The sequence below is a fragment of the Lolium rigidum genome, chromosome 2, assembly GCF_022539505.1.
Source record: "Lolium rigidum isolate FL_2022 chromosome 2, APGP_CSIRO_Lrig_0.1, whole genome shotgun sequence".
In the NCBI taxonomy this organism is placed as follows: Eukaryota; Viridiplantae; Streptophyta; class Magnoliopsida; order Poales; family Poaceae; genus Lolium; species Lolium rigidum.
The window spans coordinates 36,555,038-36,576,756 of NC_061509.1; the positions used below are offsets into that span (position 1 = coordinate 36,555,038).

General features: G+C 41.3%; 2 protein-coding genes across 3 annotated transcripts; one reads left to right on the top strand and one right to left on the bottom strand.

Moving 5' to 3' along the window:
• Window positions 1-1,606: 1,606 nt before the first annotated feature.
• Window positions 1,607-13,510, bottom strand: LOC124691574 (pre-mRNA-processing protein 40A). 2 transcript variants are annotated; one of them, XM_047224864.1, is made up of 29 exons: window positions 13,426-13,510; window positions 12,628-12,718; window positions 12,456-12,524; window positions 12,049-12,357; window positions 11,819-11,941; window positions 11,614-11,675; window positions 11,391-11,460; window positions 10,726-10,778; window positions 10,575-10,632; window positions 10,154-10,494; window positions 9,994-10,066; window positions 8,982-9,080; window positions 8,823-8,891; window positions 8,673-8,750; window positions 8,474-8,560; window positions 8,364-8,398; window positions 8,106-8,211; window positions 7,304-7,384; window positions 7,134-7,226; window positions 7,008-7,061; window positions 6,808-6,924; window positions 5,965-6,063; window positions 4,912-4,959; window positions 4,696-4,788; window positions 4,457-4,564; window positions 3,881-3,945; window positions 3,169-3,271; window positions 2,554-2,892; window positions 1,607-1,885 (listed from the first exon to the last, which is right to left on the bottom strand). In XM_047224864.1, the coding sequence occupies exons 2-29, from the start codon at window positions 12,661-12,663 to the stop codon at window positions 1,751-1,753; spliced, it is 3,003 nt and encodes a 1,000-aa protein (XP_047080820.1). In that variant the 5' UTR covers window positions 12,664-12,718; window positions 13,426-13,510; the 3' UTR covers window positions 1,607-1,750. The 2 variants fall into 2 exon arrangements, with proteins under 2 accessions (XP_047080820.1, XP_047080821.1); XM_047224865.1 differs by having other exon boundaries at window positions 1,781-1,885; window positions 2,521-2,892.
• A 4,574-nt stretch (window positions 13,511-18,084) lies between these two features.
• LOC124686240 (mannosyltransferase APTG1) lies at window positions 18,085-21,450 on the top strand. The gene is made up of 9 exons (XM_047220223.1): window positions 18,085-18,329; window positions 18,475-18,592; window positions 18,910-19,014; window positions 19,113-19,435; window positions 19,807-20,088; window positions 20,164-20,344; window positions 20,524-20,675; window positions 20,784-20,946; window positions 21,183-21,450. Exons 1-9 carry the CDS (start codon window positions 18,085-18,087, stop codon window positions 21,267-21,269), a joined length of 1,656 nt encoding a protein of 551 aa, XP_047076179.1. The 3' UTR covers window positions 21,270-21,450.
• The last annotated feature ends 269 nt before the right edge of the window (window positions 21,451-21,719 follow it).

Genomic DNA, 21,719 nt, shown 5'->3' on the forward strand with positions numbered 1-21,719 from the left:
CTTTTGAAGAAAAAAAGACTACAGTTAAATACAGAATATTAAATGAGTGTGTATTTTATGGAATATTGAATTAGTCTGTGTAGTTTAACTTCGTTTGAATATTGAATAGTGCTAAAATCAATTGAGGTGGTATCTCACTATCTCATCTCATACATGTGCTACCAAACAACATCTCAGCCCAGCTTAGCTCAGCTCATACATGTGCTACCAAACAACATCTTATCTCATCTCAACTTGGTTAGGGTCATCATGTATGAGAAGAGATAGTTATTCTCGGTTCAACCGGGCTACCAAACACACCCTTGGATTCGCATCCACCTAGGACTCAGCAAGCGATCACCCACCGCCATGGCCATCTATACACGGCTTCACTAGCAAAGCAGAGTTGCTCGGTGGCAGCTGCAAAGGAGCGATGTCCGCTAGGTGGGGATGAAGACGCAAACAGGCCATATCATTCAATGTTATGATAACAATCAGTGGGAGGCCGGAATCAGACTTGCCTATATCAAATCGCTTAACAAAGCAAGTGAACCGAACACATATTTTAACGGTACCTTTTACAGTGTTACTACCGTAATCAAATCAGTTTGTTACGAAGTCATGAAACAAGCACGTCATTTTAGTACCTAGAGATACAGATGGTCCAATAATATTTGCTGACCAGACAACTGCAAACATGTTCGGGAAAAAAGGCCCCAAGCTCCCACCGACCTCCCACATCAACAAAAGAGGAACTGTGGCTCCTACTGAAACACAGTAATGCACTAATTCTGTTTGAAAAGGTTATTATCTACAGCAGCAATCAGCCCAACAAACTTATGAGGACCTGCTGCTGGGATGTCGGCTTTCAGCACCAGCGGCAAATAAGCAGACAATCCTCGAGGATACCTAGCTCAAGCAGTACACGATGTTAAACAATTATCAAGTCGATGATGGAAAAGTATGATACAATCAAGGTCCAAGTGCTCAAAAGTTGAAACTACCATCAAAACATCTTCCAGTAATATCAAATATTCTAAAGCATCTACAACTGTGACTAGATCAAAGTACACATGCATGCATGCATGCATGCGAATGTACACACAATTACAATCTGTCAATTAAATCTACATCTCGGCCAGATGATGAACTGCTGCCGTGGCAGGACCTGCCATGCTTGCAAACATGTGTTGTTAGTGCTGCTATACGCATCCATGTCCATGCTGAACGGCAACAGGCACATTGAAATAAATCCATCAATGGCCAAACCATGGCTGTAGATATTGCCTACAATCAGGACACACTACCCACACCCTCATGTTCCACCGAAAATTGTCAGTAACAAACTTGTTCAGAGATAAGCACAAGGCTATAGGAGGAAGTTAGAAACATGCGATAAATCGCCAGAGCTATATTCACCACTACAACCATAAGTTAAGATGAAAGCCCGACAAAGCCTTCTAAAAACATACCTCATACACTACGATTCTGCACACACGCAAACAAAGAAGTAGATTGGCAATGGTTCACGTTTAAAAAGGCTGGTAACACTGGTAAGTTCTGAAGCTAACCCAGTTAATGGTTTTATGCTACTGCAGAATAGTAGAAATCAGGAGCAGATGCCAGATAATGTAACACTAGTTTCAATAATTGTAACACTGGTAAGTTCTGAAGCAGAGTTGATGCTAGGTAAGAACAAATCAAAATAGTACCAATGGACAACATGACAGGGGGCAGTAAGTACTGACAATCTTGGAGGTGAAAGGAAGGCCTAATGAATCTCCCCGTCTTCTCCAAGCTCGCCATCTTCAAGCTCCTCATTTACACCATTCTTGCGGGAACTGTCTCGGTCCCTTCTATGTCTTCTATGCCGGTTTTCAGTATCTGAGTCTGAAGCATGGGTATGCTGCATAAATGAAAAAAATCTCAATATCATAAATATCCATGTGATATAGGTGTATGAAGCATTTATGTGGTGCACGAATCACGACATGATTTATGCCAGAGATATTTTGCATAATACATATCTGACATACTGGCAATAGCACAAGTGCACCCTTTTACCAATATGAAACTACTTTGTATTACACAAATGTATCACTAAATCACGACAAGATTTATGCCAGAGATATTTTAGATAATACATATCTGACATACTGGCAATATCACAAGTGCACCATTTTACCAATATGAAACTAATGTGTATTACACAAATGTCTCACTAAACTGTCAAAGTATGTAAACATCACAATACAAAGGCAAGAATACTCTAAAATTCATTATCACATAAAACATATACCATATACTGCCAATATCACAAGTGCACCATTTTACCAATTTGAAACTTTGTGTATAAATGTGTAACAATACATACCACACATGCCTCACCAAACTGTCCAAATGTTTAAACACCACAATACAAAGGCAATAAATTATTTTAAGTTCACTATCACATATTGCAAACAAGGGGGCACTTAATTTTGCACCAGGACTTGAATGGAGTAAGTGTTGGAGGCAATGTGCCAACCATATTCTAAGTACCTTCATTGCACAAGAGGACAACAAATGTTATACCTTCCTAGATTTCTTGCGATCACTGCTATGCCTTCGGGACTTCTTCGACTCATCTTTCTCATCTCTATCTGAGCTTAGATCATCTGTGGTGTCATGGTGGCGTCTTTTATGCTTCTTTTCTTTATCCTTCTCCCGTTTCTTTTCCTTTGAGCCATGAATCTCCACATCATCACCATCAATCTCCATTTCATCTCTCTTTGACCGATCCTTTCCTTTTTCCTTTTCTCTTTCCTTCTCTCGATCTCGTTCTTTTTCTTTGCGATCTTTCTCCTTCCTTTCTTTTTCTTTTTCTTTATCTTTCTTCTTTTCTCTCTCTTCACGGTCTTTCTCTTTTTTTGCCTACATAGAAGAAAACTTACATGAAGGCGTATGTAGGTAAACAATACAAGTATCTAAGCTGTTGTCGTGTATATATACATGTGGGCAATTAGCATAAGGTAATACATTCAGGTGAGTGAGGAGCGCGGAAAAATACAGGGGGTGGATAAAGTTCAAAAAAGTTGTAGATAAAGATAATTTGCTGCAGCTCTCCTCCATAAATAAAAATAGCACAACAAGAACCAAACAGTTGATAGGACCAATGGTAAATGATTCAACACAAAACAGTAGCATTACCTTTTCCTCCTCCCTCATGCGCTCTTTCTCTTTAAACCTTTCTTTGAGGCGGACAATATACTCTTCAAAAAGTTCTCTAGCATATGTCTCACCACCCAAATCCCTATGTGATATTACAACAGACAAAATATTGCACGTCACGAGAGGAAAAAATAGCAAATATAAAATACATGTCATGTCGCCTCCAATTTCAGAGAGAACTTATGTAAGCATTCAACGCCCAGACCAGCATTTTTCTTATGTTTGTTAATGGGTACTGGCACAGGCCCCCTTTTTTACCAGAATTGATTCAACATGTCAATTTTGCATAGGTCATCAGGACACTTGTAATCTAATAACACATAGAGCCCAATAAATCTCAAACTGACAGAACTTAGGCTTAATATCAAATAAGCTGGGTTTAAAGCTTTAAAATGTATAAATAAATTCTTGAGAAGTGACTATCATGTAACTTGTAATTGCACGGGTTTATTACAAATCTATAACTCGGCACCTTAACAGACTTTTTTTGGATCTACAAACTCCGCTTCTTTTTTGCTAACCAAACTGCACAAATGGTATGTGCAAGCAGAAGTAACTAGCCAAGTACCACTTACCACAACTACAAAATTAGATGTATTGCACCACGAAACAGAGAGGATTGGTGAAAGTATTTGCATAAGAAGGTGGCATGGCTCACTGTTAGGAAATAATAAGCAAAGAGGACCCTTACTTGTACTCCTGGGTATCATCAAACAATGCTTTAGAATCATCCCATGTTGAAGCAGCTGTTATTTCCTACAATTTTTTGTAGAAGAAGATAAATTAGATCAAAAGGATAACATTCCAACAATAATATTCCTCAACTTATCTCGTTGAAAATAATGGAGTAACTATGGATAAAGTTTGCTCTCAGTGAAGCAAAACATAGACTGATGAACCACTATTGGCAATGATTCAATATGTTCCTAAAAACTTGAAGTCCAACACCAAAATTATAATTAAATAAAGAACAAAAAATGAGCTTCGAGCAAGTTTTTGGACCTAAAGGATTTGGCATTAGGACGATTTAGGACCTGAGCCATCAGGTAACATTTAAGACCAAAATATATCCTTTTGAATAGCTAGTGCAACATTAATAGCTAGGAAAAAAACAGAACTGCCAGTTAATTTGAAGGACGACTAAATACATTCAGATGAGATGGCCAAACAAAGTTTGTGGCCAATGTGATTGTATAATCGTCCTCAACAAATTTGCTGATCCAGTGTTGGTTTTCAAAAGTTGTTCAAAGCTGTGATTGAATTTTACCTTGATTGAGTATAGAAGATCCAGAAAATTATCACCCAATCGCTGACGCTTCTTAGCCTCCTTTAGTTCCTTTTCCTTGAGCTTTTCAATTTGGTCCTCATAAATAAGCTGTAGCACATCCACAAAAGAGAAACAACATTATCAGTCACGATGAAAATTCAATGTTGCAATCACTTGTAATACCAAAATAGATAATATCTGAAGTATCTCCAAATACTGATAAAAGCTTAAGACCACACCTTAATATTTATGTTTGATATTCCTTTACATTTTTCATCCTCTGTAACGGCGGCTTGGAAGTCTTCTAGTGCCCATGAGGCCGTCATATGAATCTAGAAAAAATAAGAAGGTAGTCAACTATACATGTGACAAGTTGATGCATATAAACTATATCATAAAATGCACTTATGCACCACACTTTTTCTAGGAGTGAAAATAAATGAATGAAAAAGTACCTTTCCAGACTTCATTTCATCTTTAACTAAAGTCTTGTCATCTTGATACTGAATGAAAAATAGATACAAACAATCAGCTCGGACGAACAAAAAGAGGAACACAAGTACCCGAGTAGGCTTGGCTTGTAACATGAAGGGAACTAATACCTCCCCAGCAGTTTTTATTCAAACCGTGAACATCAAATGAATCAGCAAGTACAATTTTACAGAAAATATTCAACTCGAATTAGAATAATATGAAAAAACATCTGATACGACATATTTAATGCTAAGATTGCAACTGCTGGAAGCAAAAGTGCAAAACACACCCAGAGCACAATATACAAGAATGTTCTACGATTATATTACATTAATGAGACTACCTGTTTGAATTTGAACAACAAAAAAGTGAGTATCAAATGGAGAAGCAAGACAAGGTTGTAATCAAATTATCAAAGAACAAAGACACAATTTGCATATCCTAACATATAAAACGCCAGATTGTCACGATAAAACAATTAAACTCTGTCCTAAAACTCCACATTCTACTTATTTCAGAGGTAAGAAATTATTTCGAAGAAAACTATTCTTAACCATTTTTTATAGTAACTAAGAATTAGGGCATCCCAGAAATGGCAGCTCGGGTACAGCTTGCCAAGTATCTTTATCTTTACTATCGTATAAATAAGTCTATCTATCCCACCATACAACTTACTAAAAGAAAACCAATAAATATTCCACGAGAACTAACCCAACCATGGCTAAAATATCTTCAACAAAACTGGAGCATGACAGATAGCAGAGGTGTGACACCAGGGTCGTGAGTTAAACATGAACGAGCTTAGCAGCTTAGCAGAGGTGTGGAGCTGGCTGAGACGATAACGATGACTTAATATGACCGGTTAATTCGTTTCTACATATATTTCTATCCACAGTGAAGCGCAAGTATTTATCTAGTATAACTGAACAGTTAGTTCGCCAAAGAATTTGTCACAGTTTGTTGATCACCAATAGTCGACATTTATACGTTCATAAATGATTACAAGAATATACCCAGTTTTTTCAGAAATTAACCTGTTTATCAAGCTCCTCCATCACATCGTTAAAGAGCTCTCTTGGCATGGAACCAGACGTGTTTGAAGCTACAGCCAGGTAAGCATGTGAATCTTTTACCTGCAAATTGATAAATTTAATGAATCAGGGTATTGTACAACATTTGATTTAGAATAAAGTGTACTCATTCTGCAACTATTGGCAATGTCTACATTTCGTCTACTTTCATCCCTGGGACAATACCTCCCTGGTTTAAAATCCAAAATTCACATTGTGTTTCATGTAAGACCGTGTGCCAGATAGGTGGCTCTTAGAGCTTCCAGCTCAGAGGGTGTAGCTTGCCCAGCAAGAGTTTGAGGGTCCAAGAACACCCGACAGGTGGGCATTGTAGCCAGCACAATGAGACTAATCTTTACTGGTGACTTGAGATTCGAGTACAGCATGTAGCTCCTTATATATCAGAGATTCCAACTCAAAGCAGACAGAAGGGAAATCCTAACACGACTCTAATCCTAATCTGATGCAAACATATGATCTGGTACCAATGCAGACTTGACAACTCTAGGATCCAACAGGGCCTCTTCTGGTCTGCTCCCAACTACTGCTAGGCTTCAGGCTATACATCTGTTTGTTGGTCCTTTTTCTTCGGAAACAGAAGGAAAGTTTCCCTTTCATTTTCAACCCTAGCTATAAGTTATTCCCCACACCAGTGGCAGACATGGATGTAGGTGGGCCAAAGTAACTTTGAAATAGTCATAGGGATGAATGTAAGGCATTGATAGCTGAGGGACCAATTATGTCTGGTTTTAGAGTTGAGGGACGAAGGGCTTCCTCGAGCTTATTGCCAAAAAATAATCCAATTACCTGTGCACAGTAGCCACGCCAATGAGTTTTTGCATTAAGTGTGCCATCAGCAACATGTTCTTCCAACATCTTGCGGAACTCATCGCGGTTTTTCCGCTCCTGTCTCCTTGTTTTCTCCTGCATATAAAGAATAATGTAGCTTATACATCTATAGCAGTAGAGAATTTGATACTAGTGGATGAAGTAAGATAACGAAATACCTTCTGCATTCTCCTCTGCTCTTCCTCTTCTTTCTCCAGATGCCGTATATACTCCTGTAATGGCCAAAAATGTTATGTTAAACCATAAAATGAGAGAAGCTGGTATAGGGTGCAGAAAATACGAACTTGGAAAACATCCAAGCGATCAATCTTCTCAAGTCGGAAACAGCGTTCGTCATCCTCTAGCCGCTCTTGAACTTTTCTCCACTGGGAGTTTGCCTGAGCATATAAAAAGAAATCACAATGAAAGCACTCTGAGGATACTAATTCACTAGATGATAAGGTCTAACAATAACCTTGATGAAATCACAAGATTCAAGAAAGGCTCTATATTCCACCACGTATCTTTTGTGCAATTCAGCAGCCTTTGCTTTTTCCTACAAAGCAAAGCAATATGATTAGATAAAAATCAGTATGTAATATTCTTTAAGCCACAAAGTATGAAAACTTCCCAGAATACATTCCGCAACAAAACTCCTAGATACTACTTGCTAGATCTAGAGAGTATGCGATAACTTCATGTTATAAGCTATTATATGGCCAAGTACAAGGCTTAAAAATCTGTCATTCTGAAAAGTGGTTTGTATGGTTTGGGTAATTATTCATCATAGGATCTTTAATCCACTCGCGTTCGGTTTAAGAGAATCAGGTTGCCATTCACCACAACATTCATAATTAGTAGAATGTCTATAAAAAATAAAAATATGATCATGCCACAAAAATCATGGAACAGTGCCATGGGAGAGCAACCTGCACTTAGCAATGCTCGAGACTACTACTTATTTGAAACGAACAAAACATCAAATTGTTGGCTACATATGGAAAGTTAAAAGTATCAGCAGCCTGACAGGAAAATTTGTGAGATAAAGCAATAAAAGTATAATTAAATTGCAAAAGCAATCAGTTAATAAACAGACCTATCCCTAGAACAGACAAGCATTTAAGAAGGACAGCACTGGCTTGACCAGTAGTCTCCACTCTGAAGAGTCACAACAAATGGACAGCATCTAATAGTCATATACTCATATATAACAACATTCAAATTAAATAGCATGGCAACTATCGCAATCATAAGTTAGTGTTTTCATCACATATAACCTTCTTTTGTAGATCCACAAGATAGTTCTCAAATAAATCTTCACGCTCCCTTGGGCGGTCAACAGCTCTGAACCTTTCATCATCCTCAAACATAGTTATTGCTTTGCTGCACAGTGAAAACAACACGCTAAGTGTACGCAACAGAAATAGAAAGAGGCCATACTGACAAACAGAAAACTCAATTGTTACAATAACTTATGAAAAGCATAGAGCTTTTCGTTGTGGTTTTCATATACAAAAAGGAGTTGGAGAATATACCTCCATCTTGTCGAGGATGTAAGGTCCTTAGATTCCTGAAATACACCAGAAAGTGGTTAATATGGTAAAAAAATATTGAGGAAAGAGAAAGGTTACTAGAGCGATCTTACTTCCAGCATTGTGAGAAAATCATCGCGTGCTTTCCTCTGCTTGACACGCCTCTCCTCAGCTTCAATCTTTTTACGCTGGTTTAAGTACTGCAAAACAGCAGATGTAACCCTAAGTGAACCATTTACCACAATCTAAATGACGATATTACACTGAAGTATTCCACAAAAATGTTATCTCTTATAAGAAAGAAATGTTAACCTCATTGAAAGCTTGCTTTCTCTCTCCAAGAGTTTTCAAAGCACCATATCTTTTGTCATTTATAATAACTCTCATAGCCTGGGAAGATATATCACTGTCAGGCATTTGATTAATTAATAGTAGTTAAATACTTAAATTCAAGTTGCGTACATGCTCCCATGACCAATCAGCCTCAACATTTGCCGATTCAAGCAGGGACTTAAAAGCATTCTTTTGTTCCTACGGTTGGAAAAAAAGAAATATAAGTTAGATTCACAAAAATAAATTAATTGGTGATTCTTAATTTACTTCTGTACTAGTCTTCCTCACCAACTTATTAGCATAAATAACAGGTTCTTCTTCATTTGTTTTATCCTCCAGTGGAGTAACATTGACCTTCCCAGCAGTTGGCATCATCTTTTTGGCCTCCTAGATGGCAGTAAGAAAAATAATCATAATGTACAGAGACATAGAGATGCTTCTCACAGTGCAGCATAGCAAATGGAAGCAGAAAATACAATTACACACGCTAAGAAAGTGTAGCCCTATTCAAATTCCATATTCATGAAAATATACATATCAGAAAATGCTAGTCCCAACTCAAGTAGGAACCTCAGACTATCCAAGGAACTTTTCACTCAGAAATATAAGAGTTCGGATTACTAAATTATGCATTGAGAAGTAGTTTTTGGCAGACCTAAATAAAAAAAACCGGAAATAAAACAGAACTATAGTCCCCCTTTATGAATTAGATCACAAAATGAGATTATGTACTACGGTAGTCCACGGCTCCTTGTAATAAGGCAGGCATGTCACAGTAATTGTAAAGAATCATGGTAATTTGGTAACAGTTTTTCACAAGGAAAAAAGATGTGCTCGAATGTAGCATGGTAAAATAGCACTTCCCAAACGCCTTGAATATTTTGCCAAAACTGAGAAATAATACAGTATCAAGAAACTGCAGTATTTTTCCCCAGTCCCCAAATAGCTCAACAAATCGGTAAATAAGAAACTACTCGATCAGTTTGTGTATGGAGGACTTCGATAAAAATACCCACAGGATTCCCCTTTTTTCTAAACACCCCATTAGAGAAAAACACTAAACTAAGAGCCATTAACAGGCAGCTGTTATCAGGAGAACCATTCACAGGCAAACATAAGCAACGACACAAATATTATGACCAAGACAAATAAAAAGCTGAGAAAAAATGTAAAAATGCAGACCTTGCACAAAATAGAGGAAATGAATCATTTCACAATAATTGCAAGTATATCGATTCCTGCTAAAGACACATGCTATTTTTTCCCAATAAAAAACATGTGAAAAGGTACAAAAACATACCTCCAAATCTTCAGCAGATGCTCCAACTTTGGTGTCGGTAGTGCTCGTTAGAGACGAGCTTTCGTAGTTATTTCTTCAAAGTTAAACATATGACAATCTGAGCTGCATTCAAATAATGCCTGGAAGAATCGAGGGAAATTGAGAAAACATCTGCAAATACCTGCTTGTCTCTGCATCACTTGCAACTGATGAAACTCCCATGCTCGATGTAACAGGGGTGACAGCAGCAGCACTTGCTCCACCATTTTGCATGGAACCATAGGAAGAAGATATATCCCCATTGTGCGATAGGCCAGCAACAGGAGGAGCACCAGGAGGCAAGTTTGCTACCGTATCTTGTGTGCTTGAAGCACTTATTCCAACTAAAGATGAAGACTGGTTGGGAGGTAAAGAGGAAGGCTCCGCAGGAACTGAAGCAGAACCAGTAGGGGCATCAGTAGTGGTTTCGGTCTCCCGGTCAGGCTGTTGATTTGATATCTTTTCTGCTAATTCACGTGCAATCTGAACAGGAAGTGGAAAGTAATTGTAAAATATTCTCACTTATTAGACAATAATTATCGATGTTGTGTCAAAAGAAAAACCTTAAGCTCATCAGGAATAGTCCATTTGGATTGCTTTGTCACTTTGTTGTAATAGTACCTGGAACAACAGAATAGTGAAACTATGGAATAAAGAAAATCCATGACCTGACCAATAATAGAACACGTGGCAAGTATTTCAATACGAACTTACTTTCGTCCTTCTGCTGTAGTAAATTCTTTCCATTCAGTTGAGGCATCAGCCCGCTGTATCATTACCAAAAGTATAGAATAAAAACCATAAATGACCATTTAATATAGACCAAAAAAGAATAAAACAATGAAATGCAGTAAGGTCCTACAAGACACTAACATGTTTCTTCAGTTACCAAAAGTATAGGATGAAGAATGCATTTCGGGTTAATTGTAAATGCTGCTCGGCGATAATCGCACAAAATATATGATACGGTGGCAGGAAGAAAACATGTTGCACTTATCATATTATAAATAAGTTATGGTGTGACACTGCTGACTTAATAAAGCAAGACTCATGCAAGAATTGTCCCATTATATTCTCAAATTTTGAAGTTCAGATATATAAATCATGTGAAAAATGAAAAGAATACGTAAAACACAAGCCCACAACGCAAAAGCTGCACATGTTACTGATAAAGATGAATAATCAATTTATATAGAAGCAAAGTTTCAGTTATACCAGCTACACACCAAATGATAATCATGCCCGTAAATATTTTGATAAAATGAGCATCGATATATATATCAAAAAAATAGCACACTAAAATCTTCATCAGAACAATGAGAACATTTGGGGAGCAAAGAAAATATATATGACGCATATAAGCAGACAGCAGAGCTCACCTCCAAAGGTGTCATCAACTCAGCAGGTTTCTCCCAACTTGATTGCTTCGTCCTCTTATTGTAGTAATACCTAGATAAAAAACGGAACCAAGCATAGCAAATAAGCAAAAGGACCAAAAGATGCAACAATAGTATCAGAAAAGACTAAAAGATCCATAATAGAATCAGAACGTCTATCACAAAGTTCCGACTTGAAACAGTAAGTAATAGAAAGATGACTTACTTCTTTCCATCCCCTGAACTGTGCTCTTGCCAATCCGAAGAGCTTGGGTCAGTTGAGCTAACCTGCACATTTGCTAACTGAGTTGTTGCACGGGCAAGGATTTCAATTTTATGTAACATGCATAATGGAATGATGGGCCAAAGGTCTTAAATTAGTAGACAATGATAAAGGGATGGAAGTGTAGCAGAGGACCCGCGGTACTTACTGGGGGTGATGAAGCTGACAGAGACTGATGCCCAGGCTGCACCATCGGTGGCACAAGAGGTAAGCCCTGACCCGGAGCTGTACCCCAGGGTTGAGCTACAGGAGGAACCGATGTTGGTTGAAACTGAAATGCGGCATTAACCATCTTGTCAGCAAGGTATACATATGCTATTAACAGGGAGAAGCATTCCATATGTACATCAAAGGAAAACAGTGAAAAACAAGACATACAGTATAAGAAGGAGGCGGCATAGGAGCGCCCATGGTGGGCATATGTCCACCAGGGAATACAGCTTGCGGCGGCTGCTGCATAGGCGCTGATGACATAGGTCTAGCTGCCTGATACGCCATAGGGACAGCCTGTGATGCAGGCGGAATATGGCCCGAGTGAGGCATATGTTGCCCAGGTTGCAGAAAATGTGGCATCTGCCCTGGCATGCCCATGTTAACTCCTGGCATGGGCTGACCAGCAGGTCTAAACTGTTGCGGCGCCTGTTGCATGAACTGAGGAGGCTGTTGCGGCGGGCCCACTGGCCTAAACTGAAAATGGAGCACATAATAGCAACATTAAAAACTAACCTATGGCTACTAAAGTCCAGACTGCAGAAAGAAGCAAGAAATCAGATGTTCTAGTTCACCTGCATGGGCATTGGTGGTCCCATATTTTGTTGTGGAGCAGCAGAACCCATCATAGGAGGCCTGGGGGGCTGCTTGGAAGACAGTTAAGGGGATTACCAGACTTGCACACCACACAATAACAATAATCCTTCGTACCGAGAATGACCACATTACAAGCTATCGTACAGTTACCTGAGGCGGCCCAGTAGTCTGCATATTACTCGACATTAAACCACATCAAAAGAAACGGAAAGAGGTAGGGCGTCTTCCAAAGATCAACAGTCTGCCAATGAGAAATCGAGATGTTAGAACATATAACATGCAGATGGGACAATCAACTGTCTGCCAATCAGTGACTGTATTGTGGCAACGCATCGGACAAGAAACAATCCCATGTTTTGAAATACTCCCATCTCAAATCTCCCGCGCAAAAAATAAAAAAGTAGAGCGTAAGCCCTCCTTTCTATTATTTAATTGAACAGACATGTTTCTCGTGAGCAAAACCAGACTGTCGGATCACGCTCGACTCACCCAAACCCCGTGATCCACCAACGGACACAGCTTAGGCATCTACTGACCTTGCTCATTAATGCTTATCTATCTACGGCCAGTACAAAACAAACGACTTCTTAGTGGCCGCACTTCTCTCCTGCATCTTCTATACACATAAAAAATGGCGCGCACAGCACTCAAGCCCAAATGCGCTGGAATCGAGGCGACAAGCCTTACCAGCTACTACTACTACAGATAAGCCATCCAATCCACCTGCTGTTGTACACGGGGGCAAGAAATTCTAGGGTTTACTCGTGCTAACGATAATCTACGGGTCACTCAAACCTCCGATAATTCAGGAAAAAAGCTACTCCTGCCATTAGTAGTGGGCGGATCTAAATCCCCCGCCGGATGAGCACCGGCAACACAGAGAAAAATCGCGGAGGTCAGCCAGTCCGGTTTGGGGCAATCGCTAGATGGCTGGGAGCTCGTACGTACCTCGGGAACCAATGCCCAGGGACCGCGGACGGGGTCGGGGCGCAAGGGGCGCGGCGCCGCGGTGAGGTGGACCGGAGCGGGCGATGGCGGCGGTGGCAGCGCGCGTGATGGCGTCGCCGGGACCAACAGCGGCGAGCGGATGTTGGCGTTGGCTGTAGTGTGTGAAACTCGGCGCGGACGGGCGGGGCGGCGGGAGGAGGGGGCGGCGGGTGGGGCGGGCGGAGGGGATTGCGGCGGCGGGGGACGGCGGACGGGAGAGCTGGCGGCGGCGGCGGCGAGCGAAACCCTAGCGAGTCGGAGCAGGAGCAGGACTCGCTCGCTGGGGAGTGCGAGGCGTGAGAGGCCGGGGGAGGAGGGTCGGAACCGTACTAGGCTAGGCAGGCACCTTCCGATTTTATTTTTTTCCCTTAAATATACTCATTGTCATTAAAACCACCCTTTAATAGCATATCGCCCATAAATAAGAACTTTGTAAACAAAGATATTTTACCTCATCTAGTCCTACTCCTACACAAATCCTGAAACCATATGGACTTTTTGTTTTGAGGAAAAGCCACCACATACATTGTGCGCCAACACACTAACAATGAAATCAGGAGGATCATCGTGCCATACAACTCACATCGATCCTTCAGCATGTCTAGCTCAAGTATGTGCTGCCGTATTGGCTTTCCTAGGACTACGAGAAAACACAATTTCGGTAAAACTACGATAAAGCATAGCACGCTCTTCATAAGTAGCAGCAGCCGGGCGAAGAGAATTTCCGCCTTGATTCATGACCTCAATCTCAATCACGTCCATGTAATCGGGACTTAACTTCAATCATGTTGCATCCCACTTGTCCTACCAAAATCAGCCCATCATGGAGACATCTTGCTTCTATTGTTGATGGATCAGATATAAATGGAATACCACAGCAACTCGCCGCTATGAATCTCCCGCTATCATCTCGGATAATTGCACCAGTACTACCAGACCCTGTGTGCAAACAAAATGGCGCTTGTTTGATCTCCAACACCATAATTATCCCCAAAGTCATATTTTCCGCAAAAAAATGTTGGTTCCTAGACTCGGCTTCTTTCCCTTTGTGTACATTTTTGTCGTGGGGGATTTTTGTCTATACTAGAGTGGATGATGCAATTAATAAAAATAGGAGAACATGATCAACTTCCTTCGACATTAATGAGTAACATTTTCCTCCTTTCTATTCGTGTGCATACATGTCACCTCAAATCCTGGAGAACAGAAGGACATCTAGATTACTCGCATTGCTATCACTCGATTGACCTTGGTCCTCCTAGTTTTGATACCTTTGGAAATGGCTAAATATTTTTGATTGTTATCTTCACATCCGTAACCTGTTGATGTTAGCTCTGTAACCTAGTACTTCCTCCTTTCCAAATTAGGATGCCTCTAACTATTGGTCAAAGTCAAACTTTAAAAAAGTTTGAGCAACTATATACAAAAAAATATCAACACCTGCAATTTTAAATGAACATATTATGAAAACATATTTCATGACGTTTTCAAAATTATTGATTTGGGATTGTAACTATTAATACTTGTTTCCTGTATTGATGGATGGTCAAACTTTGAGAAGTTTGACTTTATCAAAATATTATAGGCAACCTATTTTGGTAAGGAGGTGTATCTACTTTAGCGTGTAATTTGTCACTAAACTCATTGATGTCAGTTGTTCGTGTTTCCGTGTAGCTCTCTTAGACAAAGACCGTTGTTATGTGACGTAAGCCCTCGGTTCAATGATTAATGATAAGTTTTGGCTGATTCATCGGGGTGTTTTAATACTAGTATTTATTTCAATCCTTAGATTATGCTCATTCAACGTCGATGGTCATAGATTGCTTGTTTTATTAACTAAGAATAAGTCTACATTTATTAATCTAACGAACTACAAATCGAGCTTTGATTGTTGTCACGTGAGAGCTAACAATTTACCTCGGTTAATAACAACACGACAATGGATGCCCACTAAACGACAATATAACGGACTACACCTCGACAATGATCCTACCTAACTTGTCTTTCGTTCGCTAGCATATGCTCTATTCGAAAAGTGTTAGTGAAATGTTGGTCTAACCGCACTCAGCATGATTTTTTAGTCGCCGAGTCAAGCCAAGTCACCAAGGTTGCGGCTAGTGACTTGCTAGCTTGACTCGGTGACTTGCCTTGATTAGTCGCCCCAAGTCGTCACAGGTGATTCTGCTCTTTGCACAACCAATTGATGCCATATAAGCAAAGTTGGCCTCTCATTTATCTACTGTAGCAAGGCCTAACACGGCCCAACTGAACTCTCCTAGACTCACCCGCTCACTAAACCTAGACCCCATCACGTGAAGCCTCCCAGCGTCGCCAGCCTTTAGCGCACTCCCGCACGCAGCCACGCTCGACCCTCTCTCCTAGAACTCCTTCCTCTGCACCGACGGCGAGGATCAGCGACGGCTCAAGCCTCACTTTTGGATCATGTCCTTCCTCTACGCGGCTGGCGAGGAGCGGCGGCAGATCGAGCCTCTCATCCCGAGCTCTGCCTTTTCTCTCCCTTTACATCTCTCTCTCGCAAATCATGTGGCAGGAGCGACCGATGACGATCTCTTTCTCCAATCCTGTGGTAGGAGCGACAAGCGACTATCAGCCACCGATGTATAGTCGATGTATAGTCGTTGGCTAGCCACCAAGTCGGGCGACTCGCCCCATGAGTCAACTGTCTTGCGCGACCTAGCCCCGCCCCGCCGACTATAAATCAACTATACAACGACTCAAAAAGCATGGCATTTAGTTTTTCAAAAATTGAAATAAATGCTATTAAAAAGTATCAAAAATTTAAAATTAATTTTTTGCATATAGTACATATTATCTTGATACTTACTTTTTAAAAATTTCAAGAAAACATACGAATGTATATGACCTGCACGAAAATAGCAAAATTTCCATGTAAAACTATAATGATTGGATTTCTATTGTTCAAAGAAATACTTAGTTTCATTTTCTATTTTTGTGTAGGTCACATATTGTTGTATTTTGCCTTGAAAAAATGCATGGGTAAGTGAAAGTGGTTCATCTCCAGCGATGCCGCCGGTAGCCTCCGCATGTCTTATAGTTGGAAGCACGAATGATGGTTGGGGATCGAGTAGCGTCCCCTTGTGGAGGTAGGGATGCATGAAGGGTCCGATGCGATGGCGGCGCTGAGAACACCTCTGAGGAACCCCATGAAGTTGCTCCTACAACCGGTGCATGGGGAAAGTACCATGCAAGGAAACACACGGGGAATGGAGACGGCAGCGGCAGATTCCATCGTGAGGGTGGCATCGGAGTGGGGAGATGTCGCCTCACCATCTTGACTCAACCCATAGATCAGGAGCGAGAATGGATTTGGCCACGAAGGCGGCATCGGACGGAGTGAATGGGGTGGTATCATTGTTTTTCTTGCGAGGAGGCATGGTGGGCAGAGGTTGCTCCGTGTAGCGGCGGCGTGGTGCGTTGTTTGGTTGTGCATCATCACCTAAATATTGATGGTTAGATTAAGAGGATCAGGATCAACGATATAACCTACAAAGGTATGGCAGCATGGCCAGTGGCGAAGCGTGCAACAATATTGAGCATGAGCCATTTCACATACAGGACTAAGAATGAGCCAAATCAGCATCGTTTCCTCTGACTGGATGGAACTAATATCAGTTTTCTTGATGAAATTCAGTAAGAAAGATGGGCCACAGCCCAGCCAGACCCTCCTCCAGTGAGCACGACAACAGGCAACAAAACATCGGTCAAACGTGGAGCATCAGATTTGGACAATCATACGGTTGATGTTATTCAGATCAGCGCGTCTTGATCTTTTCATATTAGTGGAGACTAGTACTACTCCCTCTATTTATTATAAATAGATGTCTGAGTTTTGTTTAAATTTGATTGTATCTGGACACTAAATGGCTGGATTTAGATAAATATCATACATCTATTTTATTTATTTATTTATTTATTATAATAGGTAGTAGTATTTTGTATTTTAGGAAGATGTGGCCACCGTCTTCGTCTAGTCTTTTGCAAACAGGGCAGGAGGTGTCAAGCTCCACTCCCAGCCTTTGGATCCTTGTTCTGTGTGCTAGTATAGGTAGAGAGATCAGCGACTTCATGATGACTTTGTACGACACCATTTATATCGTTGCTATGAGTATGTCTGAGTATTGATACCACACATGTTTATCAAGCAAGGGTGCTACAATTTAATGACTAAGCCATGACTAAAAATAGACAATTTATAGATAAACTATTGTATACACTGTTTATATCATTGTCTATAGAGTATGTGCAGACGGCATCCATGCATAGCGGCAATAGCTAAACCGATCGTACATGCATAAGAGCGGCGGCCTAAACCAGTACATGCCCTAAGAAGGGGCCAAATCAGTACCATTTCCTCTGACTGGGCCGAACTAATAGTAATTTTCTTGATGAAATTCAGTGAGAAGGATGGGCCACGGCCCATTATGGCCAACCGACTAACAGCAGTTCTCTTCCTCCTCCGAACGATTCGATCTCCCTGCCGCTGCCGGACCCTGCCGTTCAAGGCCCGTTGCTCCGCCGCGCGCACTCATCCGCCCTGGCCGAGCGAGCTCTACCTAGCTGCCCACCGGCCACCGCACGATGAGCCACCGGAGGCGGTCTCAGGCGGCCGGCCCACCGCGGCCTCCTCCGGAAGAGGAGGGAGCAGGAGATTCCTCGCCCCCTTCGCCGGGGAAGCCTCGGCGGCGGGCCCGGCCGTGGCCCGAGCGGCGGGTGCTGGCGCTCGCGCTGGCGTTCCGCGCCGCCAACGCGCTGCTGGTGCGCACCTACTTCAACCCCGACGAGCACTGGCAGTGCCTCGAGGTCGCCCACCGCATCGCCTTCGGGTAAGCCTCCCCCTCTGCCAGAGCGGGATCGGGATCGCCATATCAGCCGCGCGAGACGATCCCATTCTTCCGGAGGATGCTCCTTCTGAAGATTCGAGGCTGGATTACTGCCGCATTTGATGATTCTGTTTGCTGCTGCTTGCAGGTACGGCCACCTGACATGGGAGTGGAAGCGGGGTCTTCGTGGGTACCTCCACCCCTTGATCTTCGCTGCTCTTTACAAGTTCCTGGCCTTTCTCCACCTGGATACACCATGGTTCATGGTAATTACTCCTGACATTTTGCAAATGAAATGAAACTGGTAGAGTATTGGTGCTGGATATTTCTTTCAGCTATTAGTGAACATAGGCTCTACCCTTGTACTGTTCTAGTGGTATGTTACATGAGAGCAATGTCCGCTAATATGAGAACTCAGGTTGAATAGGTTGCATTTGGTAAGGCCGTAACTAAATTCCTCGTTCCTTTGTTCTCTGACGCCAAAAACGTCCAGAATGTGTACTCTGTTTTTTTTACACTACCAACCTCTGTTCAGCCACACACAGGGACCATATCCTGACCCAGTCTTCCGTTTCTGTTGTAGGCGATGGCTCCACGTCTTCTGCAATCAGTCTTTGCGGCTTTTGGAGATCTGTACCTGTATAAACTCTCCAAGCTTATTTTCAACGAGCACGTTGCCCAGTGGGCTGTATCCTTGAACCCACCTCTCAACCATAATTGTACTTCCATTCCATGGATAAACTACTCCAGTTACCTTGTGGATAGTGACCTTAACAAACCGCTCAGTTGTTTTCGCAGTTGGTGAACTGGTTCATGTTTTTCTGCATTACGCGGACCCTATCAAACAGCTTGGAGACAGTTTTGACTGTGGCTGGACTCTACTATTGGTTTAATGCAATCGAGTCTTCCAAGGGGAATTCAGTCGTTTCAAAGCAGGAGACTGCAAGCTACCAAAGTCCTCAGTCAAGAAAAATGGCGCTACTCATAGCAGCCTTAGCTTGCGCCGTTCGGCCAACAAGTGCCATAACATGGTTGTATGTTGGTCTTCTGGATTTCATTCACACAAAATCAAAGTGCCGGCTTCTATTTCTTGAGGTCATTCCACTAGGGTAAGAACTCATGTCAACTTGCAGTGTTTAGTTGCTTAGGCAATCCGACTTGGTAGATTCCTATATAATTTCCTCCCTATATTGTCTTGTTTTCGTCCACTAGATATGCACAATGCTGAATTGCACAGGGCAGTTTAGAAAGTTCCCCATTTGGGGTGGAGGCTGGGTGGGTAGGTATAACGTTCACAGGGTAGCAGCAAGGAAAAGTATCCATATAGTCAGACGCAGTGATTCAGAAAACTAAATTGTCCTTAATTACTTTTATTTTATTGGCAAGCAGTTGAATGTTTATTCTTTTAGGTATTTTTCTTTCTGTCACTATTGATGAAACTTCCATTTGAAATCTCTATTTTGGTTTAATCTTTATGCAGGGCCATCATCCTTGCAGGAACAACATTCCTTGATTGGTGGATGTATGGTTCCCGGGTGATAGTGCCACTTAATTTTTTGAAGTTCAACCTATTTTCTTCGGGAGGAGATTACTATGGAACACACGTCTTCCACTGGTACTTCACCCAGGGTTTCCCATCTATGATTTGGACGTTCTTACCACTTTTAGTTTTTGGAGTCATAAAGTCTCGAGAATGGAGGATTTCAGGTCTGATTGCCTGGGTATTAGGGGTTTATAGCTTACTTGGACATAAAGAGTTCAGGTATTCGCCTCTTCTCGTTAGTGTATAATGTTCTTGTAATCAACCATTACCACATGAATAAATTGAATACCGCAGGTTTGTTCTTCCAGTGCTACCATTAGCGTTGATGTTCTCTGGTTACTGCTTAGCTGCAATGTCGCAGTTTAAGGGTAAAAGTCTGCATGGGAAAAGACGCTTTTCAAAGTTGCAACTTTCTGTTATTCTTCTCGTCATAACCAATGTTCCAATGGCCTTATATATGTCACTGTTCCATCAAGTAAGCCGTTTTGTTTGCGTATATCTGTCACATTGTTCTCGTTTCTGCTGTTCATCGAACTTTCTAGGGCAAATTTCTTCTATGGATTACTTTTAATGTTTTGCTGTCATTTCTGATTAGTCTTCCTTTTAAATATATTTTTTCCCACATGTTCTTATACACACCTTCCGTTGTGGCAGAGAGGAACTGAAGATGCTATGTTTTATCTGTCAAAGGAAGCCCATGATGGAAGAGTTAACAGTGTCCTCTTTCTCATGCCTTGCCATTCGACGCCTTATTACTCTAGCTTACATAGCAGCCTACCTATGCGCTTTTTGGACTGTACTCCCAGGTATTTGTCTTTTTACTCTTTCTAGTCATGTAGACATAACATTGCACAGGACTACATTGCGCCCAAAGACATAGCCGATGTCCCCTGACTTAATTTCCATGTTCTCAGTGATAATAAAGGGACCCTGGATGAGTCAGATCGTTTCCTTATGAACCCACTTGATTTTGTGGGTGAGATTTTTGGAAATTTGTCTTCCTTCAGTCACATTGTATTGTTTGAGTCCGAAGAAAGACGCGTACTTCAGTTGCTTCTGCGCGACTCTTTTGAAGAGGTAATATCCCATTTCACCTTCTTAGTACAATGTGCCTTTTCTGTTTGAAAAAGCAAACCTTATGCTCATTATATTCCACATCACTAGTCAAGTTACACTCATAGCGTATACAACTAGTGAAATGGATGAGTCGTACCCCATTGTATGATCAGTTCCAGTTCTACGCTACATGCCAATTTTTCTTCCTTCTCTTATCTCCTTGACTTGCACTCATTAACATGTATTATGGTTGACAGGTTAGGAGGTTTTTTCACTCCCACTTCAAGATCGATCGAGACCTTCAGTCATCTGTTGTGATATACTCACAGAGGGATGTACTATGATTGTTTTGGCCAAGAAAAGCTTGTTACCTACCCCGTCTAACAAACTCAGATTGTGCTGTTTTAGTTTGTTCATTCTGAAATGATCTGTAACACTATTGGATACTAGAATTGGCATTTTGTTATGACTCCCCCCCCCCCTCTGTTCTGTTTCTAGGCTTTTGTTGAGAAGCATGAGTGTGGGGCCCGCCATCTTATCCATATATGGCCTGATTTGTTGGTTTGTCCAGACCCAATTTTTGCCATATATTCAAACTGTTTGAGATATTATCTTTGAGGCAACAAATGGCATGCTGCTTATGCTTAGTGAAAATTAGAAAATAAAGAAATAAACTTGTTTTTATGACCTTATTCTCTTTATCTGGCTAGATGCTGGTTTTATGATCTACTTGAAATCAGCAGCTCTCAAAACAATACGGCATTTCCTTCATTTTGTTGTGCAGATAATACAAG

Excerpts from the sequence above, each read along its gene's own strand:
- LOC124691574 (XM_047224864.1), bottom strand. The coding sequence starts at position 12,663 with ATGTCGAGTAATATGCAGACTACTGGGCCGCCTCAG. Across the intron at positions 7,227-7,303 it reads AATCTTGTGATTTCATCAAG|GCAAACTCCCAGTGGAGAAA; the intron begins GTTATTGTTAGA and ends TTATATGCTCAG. Across the intron at positions 3,272-3,880 it reads GATGATACCCAGGAGTACAA|GGATTTGGGTGGTGAGACAT; the intron begins GTAAGGGTCCTC and ends AATATCACATAG.
- LOC124686240 (XM_047220223.1), top strand. The coding sequence starts at position 18,085 with ATGAGCCACCGGAGGCGGTCTCAGGCGGCCGGCCCACCGCGGCCTCCT. Across the intron at positions 19,015-19,112 it reads AGCACGTTGCCCAGTGGGCT|TTGTTTTCGCAGTTGGTGAA; the intron begins GTATCCTTGAAC and ends CAAACCGCTCAG. Across the intron at positions 20,676-20,783 it reads TTTTTGGACTGTACTCCCAG|TGATAATAAAGGGACCCTGG; the intron begins GTATTTGTCTTT and ends CCATGTTCTCAG.